The sequence below is a fragment of the Propithecus coquereli genome, unplaced genomic scaffold (assembly GCF_000956105.1).
Source record: "Propithecus coquereli isolate 6110/MARCELLA unplaced genomic scaffold, Pcoq_1.0 Scaffold1, whole genome shotgun sequence".
Lineage (NCBI taxonomy): Eukaryota > Metazoa > Chordata > Mammalia > Primates > Indriidae > Propithecus > Propithecus coquereli.
In genome coordinates this window covers 7,264,707-7,280,898 of record NW_012133857.1, presented here as the reverse complement: position 1 = coordinate 7,280,898, position 16,192 = coordinate 7,264,707, and the positions used below count along the sequence as shown (strand labels likewise).

Below are 16,192 nucleotides of genomic sequence, written 5' to 3'. Positions count from 1 at the left end.
GGGGAGCATGACCTCTCCAAGGTCAGTTATGGACAGAGCCATCCGTAGGACTGTCATTTCTAGGAGAAGACTCAGATGTATGCTCTTTTGAGCAACTTGGCAGAATAAGCAAGAAGCATAAGTCACACCTGAATAACACTGCGCAGTTAGGTGGAGAGAGCACAGCTGAGTTTGACTTCTCCATTCTGTAGCCCTTTGATACTGTGGTTCTGATACTCAGAGTGTCAGAGGAGCAGTGGTGCTGAACATGGGAGGAGGGATGGAAAAAATGGGGGAAAAACGCCAGGGACTCCACTTTCCCCTTCTGATCTGTAAGAACAGAGACGTGGGGACACCACACGAACTATGAATGCCACGTTGTACCCTATCACGTGATGACCACGTCCCGCTCCGAGAACTTCTCCCAGGACCCGGCGGTTGCTGTTGGACTTTCCCAGTCCTAACACAGCTTCGATGTAGGAGCAAAGATACGCTGTACCTGTGTGACATTTTAAGTTGTTAAGTATCCTTTGTTAGTGAAGTGTCTTCTTAAATGATTACATAAATAGGACTGGTAAAAAATGACAGCGTAAATTTGAATTTTGCATTCTAATTAAACTAGATTCAAGTAACAGGTGAATCCTAAAATGAAAATGTTGGAAGAGTCAGCATGGAGAAACCCATGGGGATATTGGGGTCCACTCAGCACTTCTAGGAAATGTGCTTTGTGAGTATTTTTGCAATAAAGATAAAGGAGGAATTTAATATGTAATTACATTTCACTGGAACTCTATAAATTAGAACAAATGAGGAAACTGAATGAAATGTGACATGTTTTCATTACTAAAAAGAAGTTGGCTTTTTTAATAAAATTTTTTTTAAAAAATTAAAGTAATGTTAAGCCAATTAATTACAACATACATATACAAATAGGGAATGTTACTTTGAAGTTATCAGCTTGGATGACTAGAGATTTGATCTTTTTGGACCGTCAGACCTGCAGAATACACACTCACTCATTCATTTATTCAGCCAGCTTGTGCGTATGCTCCAAGCCAGGCCCTGCTGTCCTGCCACGGTTATAATGGGGAATATGACAGTCTTTCCCTCGAGACGTTTACATTCCAGCAATATGGAGAAGCCAGCCTTTAGAGGATAGTATGGAAGGCTCTGCCAGGTGATGCCCCTTAGATGAGAATCATGGGGCTGGTATCCTTGAATGGCTTATAGACTGGTTTGTAGACAATTCCCAGGACCTACATGGCAGCATCATTAGAATAACGCAGACTCCCCAGGTGAGATCTTGGACAAGTAGCTTTGTGTATGTACCTGTTCTGGCACCTGTGTTCAACACCCACCCTCCCCTCCACACACAAATGCCTTGTGTGTAGTACGTACAGTATATTGAAGGAATACATTTTTAACATGTAAAATTAACCATGTACCAGATACGTGCTTCGTGTGTCAGAGTTCAGCTGCTAGAAAACTTCTACGAAATAGAGAATGGCAACCTTGAGCAACGGAGCATCGCAGCCTTTGGGCATGATGTTGCTCTGCTGTCCATAGGCGGCCTGAGGGGGGTGGTCAAGAAAGGGCTGGCCAGACCAGCACCGGACACCAATGCCTTCCCAGCTTTCCTGTGGCCTCGAGAGCGGTCAGATTGCTTCCTGCCACGGCTCCGCTGAGGGAGGTGTGTGGTTATAATTGCGTCCACTTGCCCTTGGTAGTTGTTACAAATAGTCCTGAGCAAGGAGAGAACCGGCCACAGAGAGCCCTTGTGTTTGGTCTTCTGGACCGTCCACTGCGGCGTGGTGGTTTGGGTAGCGTTTCTGTGGTGGTGTCGACTTAAATACAAAACCAAGGCTGTCACGAAGCATTAAGGAGATGCCACCTCTGGACACCTCCACAGGCTTTCTGCTTCAGTAATGAAAGCTGTCTCGCACTTACAGATGGTTCCTTTGTATTTGTAATCCTCCAGTGGGTGTGCCTGGCTTTCCGATTCTGAGTTAGCCTCACGAGAATTGGAGCTTCCCATGGTTCCAGACCAAGCACAGCCACCAGCACCCAGCCTGGCGCCGGCGCCCCGGGCTCTCCGTCTCTCACGGACGCTGGCCACTCCCACCTCAGTGCGGGCTCCTCTCCTGTACTCCGGCCAGCCTGTGCCAGGCGAGGTCTGCTCCAGGCTCTACGTGACTTGGAAAGAAGAGAAATAATCATGGTCCCCAGCACCTGCACGTGACACATTTTGCAAGGACGCTCAGAAGAAATCTTTCTCTCCATTCAGGGAGCAATCGCTGCCTGTTTACCATGTGTGGTTCGTAAGTACAATACGAATTCTCCTCACGGGCAAGACGCTGTGGTGCTTCTCTCGCCATCTCACGTGCCCTGCCTTACAGTGGGGTCTCTGTCCAGCGTCGTCTTGGGACAGTGCGGTGTCTCTCTAATCACTTCTACATGTCAGTGCAGATAACCCAGAGAGCTCACGACACAGTCGATGTCTTTCCTTGACCTTTACATTATCAAAGACTAAAAAAGACATGCAAACGTGTATCTCCAACGAGTGACTCTTTGAGTTCCTCCTCACTTCAGACACACTTGTATTTTGTACACACTCAATTTTGGTACCACAAGCTAAGCAGACAATCTCTGTGGCCAAATGGAGATGCATCAAGAACGAACCCATAGGCAGTGTGGTCAGCTGCCAGCTCCGCGGGGCCTGCCTCCGTCACAGGGCTGCCCTGCCCAAAGCTGGGTCTTCCCAGGGCCACCTGCCCGGTGCCTGCGAGGCAGGTAATGGAGCCATCGGGGGCTGATGGGCCACTCTGAAGGGCAAAACCTGCTGCTGCCTGCCTGCTGGCCGGTCTCCCTCTGCTCAGAGATGCTTCCTCCTGCTGCCTTCACGGGTGTTGATTCCTAATAAGCGCCTTGCACCCCACCTCCGTCTCAGCACCTGCTTCTGGAGGAGTCAGCGGGCAGCAATATTCTCATCACGGGCGGCCAATTCCGAGAGCCACTGACAGCCCTGTGGGGAGAACACTGGGTTTCCAGGAGATACGCATGCAGGTGAGCGGGCGGCAGTCGCAGGACTCCTGTGAGAAAGCCGAGAGCACGGGTCCCGTCTCGTCATTGTCCTGCCACTCAGCAGATGTGCTCAGGCACCGGTTGCGTGCCAGGCAGTGTCCAGGCAGACAGGGCCTCCCCTCATGAACTCCCAGTACCATCTGCTGCACGCTTACTCTGGGCCAGGTGCCAGGTCGCACTGTTCTAGCTCTGATTAACAGACGAAGGAGCTGAGCCTCAGAGATGCTAAGTAACTCGCCTGAGGTCACGCAGTTAGCAATCGGCAAGACTAGGACACAAGCCTGGGAGTGTCTGGCCTCAAACCCTGGCTTTGCCCACCATGCTGACCTCCTTGCCTGCATGGACAGACCTCCAGCCCTAGCTTTGGAGGGTCGGCCAACATTTGCCAAACCAGACCATCCTCACCCATCACTCCACACAGACTCAGGACGGTGACATGTGACAGCCAATGCCCTGCTGACTCCCTCCTTCTAAAGCACAGAATCGGGAGGTTCCTTCTTGCTCCCTCTCCCAGGTGCCTCTCCAGACACATTCAGCTGTGGAGCCCCAGTTCCTTCGTGAAGGAGCCACAGATTCCACTGGAGGCACACGCACTCGTGTGTGTGTGTGTGTGTGTGTGTGTGTGTGTGTGTGTGTGCAGTCTGAGGACACTGCGCCACGCCTAGGCTGGCTTCTGGCCGGTAGCACTCCCAGATTTGCCTGTCCTCCTCGCCCCACCTGACCCCTTCCTCTGTCTTCCCTTGCTCCCCTCTCACAAATGCAAGACCCACCAATATCTTTTCTTAGCTCGCACAAGCTGGCTTGCGGCTTTAGGCCAGACTCCCTGGTCTCCCTGGTGTGGGACCAGGCCCCGCCCATTGCTGTCCCATGTGGCGCTGGATCTCCTCTGTGGCTGGCCGGGTCTGCAGGGGCATGTCCGTCCACTCAGGCCCCTCGGAAGGCCCTGGCCCGGCCCTCCCATGGCCGGCCTGGTCTGCAGGGCTGACTTCCACCTTGGCTCCTCCTCTCTGGGTTCCGGTGGCCAGGCTCAGGCCCCACCTTAGCCTGCCTGGGCTGGGGGCTTTCACCAGAGCCTGGACTTGGATCCGAGGAGCTCTTACCAGCTTCTTCCACTCCCAGGGCTGGCAACTCCTTCTGGTACCATCACCTTCCAGGCTTTCCTGACTGTGGCTGCTGCCCGGGTTTCCTGGCCTGTCGGTCGCCCCGCGTGCTGACCACCCACACGGCCAGGCTCAGGCCAGGCTCTGCGGCCCAGTGGCTGCTCTGGGGAGCCTGTCTCTGCCTAGCTCTGCTGCAGCACTTTTCTGCAGACTCTTCACTTTCTAGGCCTCGAATATATAATTTCTAAGCACATCTGAATTATGGCATCTGGAAATTCCTGGACAGTGTAAACCAGCCCTCAATCAAGAGCCGTCTTAGATGTCACTTCTCCCTATAAGAAGGTCCTGTGGTAACTGCCAACATGGCTCCCTGAACGGTGTGGCAGGGGGACGTGGCAGAGGCCCAGGCTCCAAATCAATGCCCTGCTATCTCCCACGGAGCACACTGCTTGTCCCTTTCCTTCAGAGCACTCGTCTCACTTGTAGTTTGGTATTACTGTGCGTTTATTGAGCCTCTGATTCCTGTTTAGACCCTCAGCAAATGTATGAACAGTAACACATGTGCCTCTTTGCTAATGCTTTACACAAACTCTATCAGCAGATCTATTATAACAACAACCTTCATTTCAGAGTGGAGATGAGCATAAATGATATTTTGAGAATCTGCAACAACTGTCATGTAACATGAAAATGTCTGTTATTTCCATTGGTGACAAAGTCACAGGTCTTGCTAATACTAGTGTGGCATATTGTCTATGTTCATAGTTGAAGGAAGACCTAAATTTTAGTTAGCAGTTTGGGGAAAGATGCCATGTTTTCTTCTTCCAAGTTTACAGACTTTTTGAACTGACCTCTGAATATGGACCAGCTCAGGAACTCCTGTTTAACCTGATCTCTCCAACCCATACCTATTGGTACCAGACTCATATTTTTCTCAAACTCTTAGAATTTGGACACGTGTGGGACTACTTCGGATTTGGGCAAGGTGATGTTTTTCCATTCACAAATGATCTACCAGTTAGCAACAGAGAGACGGGGTCCTGTAAACCATAAAGCAATTGTGGTTGTAACAAGATTTTACTTGTAGAATAGTTTCATACCAAGGATTCCTTTAGAATAATCTTCCTGTCCAAGAATGAAAGTTCCATCGTCGCACATCAGTGCTTAGGCCGTGGGCTGAGGAGGAAGGTCTGGCTCCAAGATCCACGGGCCACTGGCAGAGTCAAATCAGGAGACAGGTCAATTAGTTCTTCTTACACCTTTCCTCAAGTTCTAGCCAATCCAGTGGTAACGCAGCTCACACCAACCACCTCTACCAGCATCGCCTGAAAGACCCATGAATGACCAGACCGGGGGAGCCAGAGTTGTCAGGGGTGGTGCCCCTAGGTCTGCATTTTTTTTTTTTTTTTGAGACAGAGTCTTGTGTTGCCTGGGTAGAGTGCAGTGGTGTCAGCCTAGTTCACAGCACCCTCAGACTCCTGGGCTCAACTGATCCTCCTGCCTCAGCCTCCCAGAGCGCTAGGATTACCGGCATGAGCCACTGCGCCTGGCTAAAGCCTGCATTTTAATAGGCCACCAGGCAGCCAGTGTGAGAGAACCCTCCTCTGAGAACCTCTCTCTGACTTGCTTTATATTTATTGACACTTAATAAATGACAAGTTGACTCTGGAACAAAACTGAGCCATGGATGAGTCTTGGGCTTTTCCTGATGGCTCAATACCTGAACTTTTGATGGCCAAAGAGGCTGGAGGCCTGATCTGGGCCTGACTCTGGTTTCCCTGTCCTTCCTCCACACGGGCACCCCCAGGGCATGAACGTGGGGTCCTCTTTCTGAGAGCACCCAGCAGCTGTGTGGGTTCCCTGCCAGTGGGGAAGAGCTGTCTTTTTGAAGACCTTTGGTTCCACACGTGGACCCTGTTTGTCGTGCAGAGGCCTCTTGGGAGGACTGGGACTGCTGCCACTCCCTGGCCTTTCTGTGAAAGCACACAGGGCCTCGAGGCCACCCAGAGATGGGAACAAACTGGCTTATCTTTCCATGTCTGCAGTCACTGCCTTTGGTGTCTGTCCCACTGGCGGTCCAGGCCTTGCTTACATTAAAGCTCTGCCTCTATCAGATGCAGTGGTTGGCCTAGGCCACACTGACACCGCCATTTCCCAGTGTCCCTTTCTTCCGATGAGAAAGATGGCTTCTGCTAAGCTGGCCTGTGTCCAGCCCCTGGCACAACCTCCGGGAAGGCCTTGCCTGCGTATCCGCCCTTTCTCAGTGTTCCTTTGCTCTCTGCCATTTCAGCTCTGCCTCCCTCCTCCCTCACCAGAGTTCCTTCCTCACGCCAAGGAGAAGACAGGGCCTGCCCCGCTGACCTGGAAGACGGTCAGTTTCGGCCTCCCAGAAATGGTTTCCTTCTCTCCTCTGTGGCTCAGCCGGAGTCTGCCTTGGGAGCAGAAAGCTGGAGCGGCCTCCTGAAGTCGCCTTCTCTGTGAGCCCTCTGTGGACCCACAGGCCCAAAGCCGAACCTGGCCTGGAAATGAGGCCTTCCTCTTGGTAAGGACACTCCCGCATCTCAGCTTTGGCGAGGCCTTTCTCCTTTTGTTCATTTTTTTAGCTAGAAAGACTTAATCTGTTCCAGGCTTCAGACGGGGCTGCCAGCTCTGAGATAGCCTCAGTGCGTGCCTGGTGAGAGGCGTGAGGAAGCCACACCAGTCTCTGTCCTCCCACAGAGCTTGGAGGACGGGCCCAGGGGAGGAGGGGACCACATCAGAGGCCAGAGGTTGGCTGTCACATTTCTGCTCAGCTTTACTGTCCTTTTTCAGAAACCCGCGGGTGTGGGAAAAGTAAAAGGCTGACCTTTCTCTCAACCCTAACCCACTTTGAACATCTTTCATAACAGCTCTGCTTTCCCCCTGGGTTTTGATGGCTTCAGCTTTAACCACTGACTCAAAAAAAGTCCACTTGCTCATTTTGGGCAGCAGGTTTCACCATCTATTTGCTTTTCAGATGTGTGTGGGTGGTGAGAGGAGATTTTTCCCACGCATCTTCAAACTGAAAGGGCTGACCTTGCTGCGAGTAGCCCTCTGAGTCACCCGGGAGTCCCTACATCCTCAGCACCCACCAGGCCGGCGTGGCAGGCAGAGGCGGGGCACCTGTGTGTGCCATGGAGGCTGCGGACGCTGACCTGGACCAGGATCACCTGGAATCAAATGTGGGGCTTGGGCATCCTGGGGCAGAAACTTTGTCCATCTTGGATTACTCAGCAGTTAGTGGGGTGGGAGAGGTGGAATGGAGGATTCTGACCCCAGATCCCATCCATGTGTGTCTCAGTCGTTCTTGTTCCAGAACCCAGCCCACGGGGCCACCAAGCCACAGAAGGACTATTGTATTAACAAAGAAATCCTTTGGCTGTGCTGTTCGGGACACTTGGATAAAACAATCTTCCATTACTTCAAGCCAGTCACTAGACAGAGACTTGATTCCAGGGTGTCTTTCACATGAGAGGAGGTGCAGGGCTAGGACTAAGTGACCAGCTCACATCCCTCCTCCCCAGATCTCCTCCCACAGGCCTGCCCTTTCCCTTCTCTGCCAAGGGAATGTCCCAGGAGCTTCTGTCCCTGGCAGAGTTGGTTATCCAGTGGGATTGTTGATGACTTTTTAGCTGACCCAAGGCATTGGGACTGACCAGTGTTTCCATCAATTCAGTTATTTTTTGAGCTCTTTCCTCTCTGGCATGTTGCTCGATGCTGGGTGGAGGCGAAGGGAGGAGGGAGAGCAAGACGAATGAAACACCATCCCTTGCTCTCCAGAGAAAACCAGACATAGTTACAGAAAATGTGACTTCCTCACCTGAAAAACTGATTAAAGAAGAGGCCAGAGGAAAATCGATGGGCAGGGGAGGACTGGAGGAGGAGGGCAGTGGAGGATGCTGGGAGGTGTTCTTTGAGGCATGGGGCAGTCAAGGGACAAAGCCCCGGTCATCCCGGATGTGGGGATGTGAGATGAGTGCAGGCGGGCTGCACATCCCGGGCTGTTTGACCAGTCCAGGAATGACTGGGCCATGTCCCTCTCGGCCTGTGTCCAGCCTCTTTGCTGACCCAGCAAGAGCAGTGCACGTGCGGTAGGGGTGTTGATTTCTTGTTCTGCCACTGTCTTGGCCTGGCAGTTACGCCCAGCTTTGCACCGCATATTGACTAACTGTGGTTTTAGGCCACCCATGATCTTTCTCCCCTACCCCATTATTCTGGGAAATCAGAAGTTTGCTCTTTGCTCATAGTGCTCTGCGGGTGCTGTGGGGGAGCTGGGGATATCTGAGCTCAGGGCAGAAGCTCACCTGGCAGGGCTGGGGGGTGGGATGGAAGGACGCATTGGCTCAGGCAGGTCTCAACACCACTCTCACAGCAGACCAGGAAGTATTCAGATGCCAGGCCATCTGGCAGCTTCTCAGAACATCTGCTGGCTGAAGGCCTTTGAAAAGCCACCATAAAAAATGCTTTATTTCCCAGCAGGGCAGCTCATCTCTGACTGTCTCAGGTCTTGGTAGCTTCCGTCACTCACCTCATGTCCCAAAGGAATGAAAGACAAAGCTACTCTAAATGTCATAGTGTTCACTTTATTTAAATTCTGAGGTTAAAAAATATAATATTTCTGAATGGCATAGCAGATACTATAAAAGTATGTTTTGGGATACAAAAGTTTCCCACCCCCAATGTGCAGGTAGGGTGTGGTATTTGATGTGCTTCTGGGTAATTCTTTGGCAGATAAGAATGAATTGGGTTCCCAGACCTGCCATCCCATAAGGCCTCGTGAATTGAGGATTAATCCATTAAAGTGCAATTCCAATGTTGAGCCTTCCAACTGAGGCTTGGGTGTTGCTCTGCAGCCACCAGAGGCAGAACATCTCTGGATAACACATGTCCTAAGGTTCTAAGTTAGCCCTTTTATCAGAGATGCCTCTCGAAATTTAAAGATATACTTTATTATTTTAAAAGTGCTTAAGAGGACAAAAGGAATCATTAATTCAGTTTTCTCTGTTTCCTTGGAAGAATCGCAATGAAATGAGAATTTACGAAGGTTCCACTAAGAAGTGTGTTTTTGGTTAAGTGTTTTATAAACATTAATGGCTGTCTCAATGGTCTTTGTGTATTTGACAATGATCCTTGGTTCTATGCATCACAAATGGCTTCTCTCTCCTTTAATTCCCAACATCTTAGAGCCAAGGATGGTTTCCTGACCTAAAGAATTTTCACATGTAGAACTGCCAAGGTGTACTTTTAAAAAAGAAACTCCTCTAAAATTGTATCAGTGGACATGTAACCATACCATAAAATGCAGATGGCGATTTCTTCCCCAAATGGGATTTCCTTTTATTTGGGCCTGGAATGGCTTTACCACCTTAGGTGACAATTGAAAAATTTCAGAAACACCATCTCATTGATCTCTGAGTTATATCATGTGGCTTTTCCTTTCTACTTTCCAAACCCTGAGGAGTTTTTCAGTTCCAAATTCCTGCTTGCGAGTGTCTCTGCCTCCTTGTGGAGTCCAGTGTGCTCAAGCTGGAGGTGCTCTGTGGAGTCCACTCGGACCTGGAGACACTGCTTTACCCCAACACACTTGCTTGTTTGTGGATAAGACAGAGGTTGTGTATTCTCAGGTGAAGGTTATGAGCAGCTTTGGTGGCAGCGGTGAACAAGGCAGCTAGTATCAATGCTTAAATGTGACTTGTTATTCAGAGAGCTGGGCCATCAGGGGCTGCTTTTTTTTTTTTTTTTTTTCATTTAAGAAAATAGTGATCTGGGATCCCAATCTTGCTGATTTCTAGTGTAATTCAGTCTAGCCAGGCTATCGCCTTCAGTAGTGGTTCTTCAACTATTATTTGCATTTTTTCAAGGTACCCCAGTCCTCAATCCTCACTAAAGTTGGGAACCTGTTTAAAATAAGAATAAAGCTATTTATAAAAGCCATACTTAAATAGGCCAAGATGTTCTCTAGCTGCACAGTGCACAGCAATCTTGAACAGTAAACTACTAAGTACAAATGTCCATCCAGCACAAAAGTTAAATATGTGAATAAAACCAAAGAGTTAGGAAGTGACCACCGGGGCACTGGGCAGCCCTCTGGACGCGGCAAAGGCCTTTTTCGTGCGACGGCAGTCGATGTTGGAGGTGGTGCACCAAGAGGCCCCAGCTCTCCTGCAAGGGTGGTTGGTTCTGGGCTGGTTTCCAAGAGCCGGGTTGTTTTTAGGCTGCAAGTGGTCCCCTGCTGTGGTAAGTGACAGATGTTCAGAATGGATCTCAGATGGAATCTCAGGCCCTGCACAGGCCCTAAACACATGAGCTACTCCAAGAATGGAGTTCTTGTTGTTGCACATGGTGGTGGTGAAGGCCAACCGTTTGGCCACAGTCTCCAAGGTATCCTGGGAAAACTGAACACTTAAAATAAGATTCTAGGCTGCTCTGAGTTCTCTTTTGTTAGTTAATCTTTCTTATAGTGAACAAGCTGACTCTGATTATCCTTTGCTAGATGGTAGATTCAAAGGCAGGATAATTTGCTTTTGAATCCTCAGGCTGTGAGGATGAACATGAGGCTAGGGAGAGTCTCTGGGGGCCCTGCTACTTTCTGTTCCAGTGCTAAGCATAGTCAGGGTCTTGGCCAGGAGGAGATGATACAGCATCTGATGTCTTTCGGTCAGAGGAGGCTGCTCCACAGAAAGAGAATGCAAGAGGTCCAGCTTTTCTCTGGGCCTCTTTGAAGGTTCTGTTCACACCATCCCCCATGCCCTGCTTACACTGACTGGAAGTGCCCAACTCTCCTGTTTGAATCAAAGGTCTGCATCCATTTCAGAAATTATCTCCTCTTACTTGTGGCCTCATGAGAGTCCTTTTTGCTGGTGGTGAGCTTGTGGCTGCTGGTTTGCAGTGGGTTTGGGGTCTAGGCTGGACTTGCACTGGAGTCCCTGACCCATTCTCAGACCTCAAAATTGGTCAGACTAGGGTTATGAATGACAAAGTGAAGCCCTGAGAGATGGTGTGACTGGTTCTGGGTCACAAGCCCTGGATCTGGGCCCAGCCCTCAGATCCTCAGACAACCTGTCAGTGCTCTCTCCCTCATCCCTGGCCAAAGTGGGCCCTTTTGTCAGATGCTCTGCTCACCTATGGAAGTATCTGGGGCCTGAGTGTAGGCAGGTGGCTCTGTGAACAAGGGACAAAGAGGCCATCAAAGGTGAGCTCTCTGTGGTAGGAGAAGAAAAGAATCACAGAGAACAGGAAGATTACCTAATTCTTGTCCAGGAAGAGGAAACAGGATCTCTCTGCCTCGAGGGGCGACGTCTCCTGGCTGTCAGGTGCAGGCTGAGCAGCAGGAAGTGGGCACATGGGCTGTCGGGGAATGTGGCAGGTGGGCTGCTGGGGACCAAGACTCAATCACACCTCTGTTAACTCTGTGTGCCACTGTTTACTCAGTTGCTGTGGTACTTAAGTTACCAAAGACTTTTGTTAAGAAGGCCACTTTTGTTGAAAGTGGTTCTTACCCTGGTTATGATCATTAGTAAACATGTGTCTGCAGGTGAGGCAGAAGCACTCAGGTATATAAATGAAGACAGGCCACCAGCTGAGGAGTGAGCCGTAAGGCCAATGCACAATTCTGCTCTCTGGTCATGGTGTCAACGTTGGCCAATATTTGGGCTTTAGTCGTAGTGTACACACAGCCACCGCAGGCCCTCAGCAGGGTGCATTTTGTTTCTTGAATTATCTTCGGTTCTGACTCTTTGGGCAGTGCTTTGACCTGTGGGGAGGCCCGGCCTGGGAAGGGTTTTGTTTGAGGATGGAACCCCATAGACAGAAGGGTCAAGAGGAAGGTGCAGCTTAGACGTACCGCCAAAATTGCTGACTTTGGAGCAGCCCCCAACTTACTGGGGCAGTGAGGGACAGGCCCATGGCAGCAGGAGGCTAGTCGAGATCTCAGGAGGGCACCCCGGCACCCTGACTCGAATGGTGGCACTGGGCCTCTTTCTTTTTCCTGGGAGTACCCGAGGGCCTCACAGCCCGAGGACTCATAGGGTGTGGCCAGGGCACTTGGCTCGTGGTCATGAGGATGCTGGGGCCTGCGTGGGGCAGAGCAGGGCATCTGTCTCCCGGGACAGAAGATGGGCTCATCTCTGGCCTGTAAAACTCTCCACAGGCCTGTAACCAACTGTGATCCCAGGAGAGGCTGATGGCAAAGCAGCCCCTGGGTGTGAGGCCAGTGGGTCTCTAATCAGTGGAGACAGGGGCTAAGAGTGATGGGTGCACGATGCAGCTTTGAGCAGCAGCCGGGGCCTCTCTTCCCGAGCTGCAGTGGGGATGAGCTTTGGGGCAGCTGCCCTTTTTCCTTTTTGTTTGTCCTTTACGTGACAGGTGAGAAAAAGTAGTGTTTCCTACGGGTGAAGTGAAGCTGCTGAAATTCCAGTGCTTGAGGCTACAGGAAATCGCTTCCATCGTAGATCACAGGCCGGTCAACTGTCAAGTGATAAAACACTTTTTTGGAGACAAACCTGAGGAAAGAGAAAGGGAGAGGGAGGGTGTCACTCTGAGAGCCAGAAGTCCAAGGGTGGTGGCTGCTGGTGGGCCCTCTGCGGTCACTGTGCTGCCCTGGTTGGGGGTGGGTGCCGGAACCCCACGGGGAGGCCTCGAAGGACTGGGCACCTCCCAGCGCATGTGGGCTCTTCCAGAGCCCTTATCCCCGTTTCCTGTCTGTCTAGCAGGGTATCTCCCTGCAAGGGTCCACGTCTCGGGACGTCGCCATGGACTTTCCTGGGCTTGGGTGCAGAAACGCCCTTTCAGTCACAGGCTGCGAACCTCCTGCCCCCTTACCTGGCTGCTCCAGAGCCGCTGGCTGTCAAGCTGCATGGTGTGTGTATGTGGGGCACGGAGGAGATGGCGCAGGCGATGGGAGCAGGCACGTGGCAGAGGCCAGCACCGGTTTCTTTCTGATGGTCATCTAAATCAGTTTTGCCACCCATGGTTTGAAAATCTCACATTACACCCCTGAGATGGCCTCAATGGGCCAAGGCCGGAGTTTGTCACAGTGCCACAGCCACCTCTACTGATAACTGGGAGCCTGTTCAGGGCTTGCTCTGCCCTCACCATGCCTCCCTGGGCCTCCATCCGCCCACAGTGGGGCTCAGTGAGGCAGTGCCCGTGCTCGCCGCTGCCGCATGAAGGAGGGAACTGGGGCTCACCCAAGGCCCACGGTGGGAGGAGCAGAGCTCCTGCCTGGCTGTCCCAACCCACTCTCCTGACCACTGCCCCACCCTGCCTCCCAGGAGGGGCAGGGCCTGACGCTTGCTCTTGTGGAAAGGCTCCAAAGACAGCTCTCTGGCATGCCAGGACTGTGTCATGAGGTCCTGCTAACTCAAGGTAGGTGTTCGTTTCCATCGGGGAGTACAGGGAGGGCAGAAAGCAGCAAGGGGGGAAGTTCATCCCCCAACCTCTCCTGGGGTGGACACTCTCGGCCACAAGCCTTGAGAGTCCAAGCCTGGAAGTAGTGAGGGGGTGGCACAGCTTTTCCTTAAGTGTCCTGTCAGCTGATTCTGCTAAAAGCCGAGCACCCACATGGGGGAACGCGACCACTAGCTCTGCTCAGGGAAGACATGGCTAAACGGGTGAGGCAGGTGTCTTTAAAGAGGCAGCCCCAATGAAGGGGCTTATGCTGAAGCCCGGAGCCATGGAGAGGGACAGGTGTCCAACAGTCCTCACCACCCTGGCTCATGCTCGTGGCAAATGCGCAGTCAGTGTCGATCCTCTCTCCCACTCCCTCCCCGCCTGCCCCCACGGCCCTTCCTCCTACTTCCCACCCTCCTGCTCAGGCTCCTCCCTGACCCCCAGCTGCACGCTGCTTCCTCAGTGGGCTTCCCGCAGACAGGCTGCTCCCTCCACACGGCCTGGGGCTTCCCCTCAGTCTGAGTCCTGCTTATCTCAAGCTTTGTCCTTCCTTCTTTCATTCCCCCTTTCTCATTCACTCATTCCTTCAGTCCTTCCGGATGGGGCAGAGGGAATCGCCATCAGGGAAGGCAGAGCGCAGTGGTTAAGAGTCCAGATGCTACGGCCGGGCCACCTGGTTCAAATCTGGCTCCCCCACGAGCTGTGTCACTTGGGAGTGTCACTCTGCCCCTCTGGTCCTCGGTCCCCCCATCAGTGATGTGGGAAGAAAGGCAGTCCCTCCCGCATGGGGATGCTGTGGGGCCCGCGTGAGCCAACAGGGCGGAGTGCCGAACACTCCCAGCACGCGGTGAGACCGTGTAAGCCGCAGTCTTGTGTGCATGAAATCTATCACAAACATTGGAACGCCATGGTAGAGGGGTCTACAAGCCAAGAATGATTAATAATAAAAATTATTGATGCTGAAATAATTGGTTTTGAGTGTCCGCTCCGCTCCTGAGAACAGGTGGCATAGAGGCACGGGAGACGAGGCGGATCCATCTGGATGCCGGCGAATAAGGCGGCCCCTACCTTGAGAAGGTGTTGTCGAAGATGAGCATGTAGATGCCCGGTGTGCGGACCTTGAGCTGGCCCTGAATGTTCTCCTTGTGGGAATTGCAACGGGTCGTGGGAATGAGGACCTGGGAGGCAAAGACAATAAAAGTGTCACAGAGGCTGAGAGGGCACCGTGGATTCTCTGGGCAGACCCTTTATTTTTGGAGAGGAGACTGAGGCCAGGGAGGCTGAGTGCTCTGTCTGAGGTCACAGCTGAGCAGGGCTGGGGCTGGGACCACTCCCCAGGAGTGGCAGGTTGCCATCCACACACCCTTGGTTTGTTGATAACTCGTGGAGCTTCATCCAGAATCAGGACCTCGTTAGCACCTTAGAGAACATCCCCCACCTCCCTTGACCATAGCCAGTGCCAGAATGCGCCACACCACCTAGGAGCAGCCTGTCTTTGGCTTTAGGAAGTGGGGCCTATTCTAGGTGTGATCCATCTGTTCATCTGTCTCCTGTTGGTCCCAGCACTGCCCTTGGGTCTCCCAGGACAGGCTGAGTCCTCCTTCCAGACGACAGTCTTTCAGGCACGGAGCTGCCGGGCCCCCTCTCCTCCAGGATGAACGTCCCTGGCTCCACCTGCGGCTTCTCCCTTGGCCCCGCCACAGGCCACCCTCCTGGCTGTGCCCTGGCTGGTCCACATGCCCAGGGACCCTTTCCTTTTTCCAAGCCTCAGCCTCAGCCTCCTGTCTATTCTCTGCCTTATTTGAGAATGAGAATTAGTCCCAGGAGACAATGATTTTTCTCACGCTATTTCCCAAATGCCTTTGCCGTCAGAGTTCGAATCCGCACAAATGGCATGTGCTGGACAGGGCCAGGGCTGGGGGGCGGAGGGGGGTCTCTGGATGGCCACCTTCTTCCCCACAGGGACAGGAGCTTCAACCTGCTCACCAGCTAAGACATAGGCCTTATTTTAAAACTGAAGATATGATGGGAGAAAAGACAAAGTCAACCCAAATTTTAACTTTGTTTCTTTTAGAAGTAACAAGCACCTAGAGTGTGCTGTGTCATAAAGTGTCCCCAAGCCTTGCATTTAGGACTGACTACACATAAATGGTTAATAGACCAGAGAGCTCTATGCACAATGGTAACATTTCTGCAACTTTGAGTTCCTGACGTGGTAAACTGCACCAGAAGCGATCATTTTTATTCTTTACAAAATTCAACGTTGCTCCTTTTTCAGAAATACAATTTTTGTTAAATTTGGTTTTTATCTTTGCTGATTGAACATTTTTTAGCCTGCACAAAATGACTGAATCAAAGTAGTTATACAGATGCAATTACTTTTCAACTCAAATTTGAATATAGCTGCATATTTCTTAAAATCCTACATATTGGCCACAAAGTTTCCAAAGTGAAATAAATTCTCACAAAGGGCTCTGTCCTCAAGGATCTGTGGTTTAATGTAGATGGCAGGCAAGAAAACATTTGATTATGTTGGGGTGAGTATGCCATGAGGGGAGAACCAGCAAGCGGTGCCTAAGGCAGCCCTTGGGTGGGAGGGAGAGGAGGCAGAATATCAGGGAAGA

The 16,192-nt window shown here is 51.6% G+C and overlaps 1 protein-coding gene across 2 annotated transcripts in view; it reads right to left on the bottom strand.

The window, feature by feature from the left end:
- Positions 1–8,741: 8,741 nt before the first annotated feature.
- FYCO1 (FYVE and coiled-coil domain containing 1) overlaps positions 8,742–16,192 on the bottom strand; it is a 77,826-nt gene continuing 70,375 nt past the window's right edge. For both annotated transcript variants that reach the window (XM_012637993.1, XM_012638002.1), the window contains 2 exons: positions 14,637–14,746; positions 8,742–12,679 (listed from right to left, as the gene is read on the bottom strand). In XM_012637993.1, the coding sequence (XP_012493447.1) occupies positions 12,604–12,679; positions 14,637–14,746 (186 nt within the window). In that variant the 3' untranslated portion in view covers positions 8,742–12,603. The remainder of the gene's footprint in view (positions 12,680–14,636; positions 14,747–16,192) is intronic.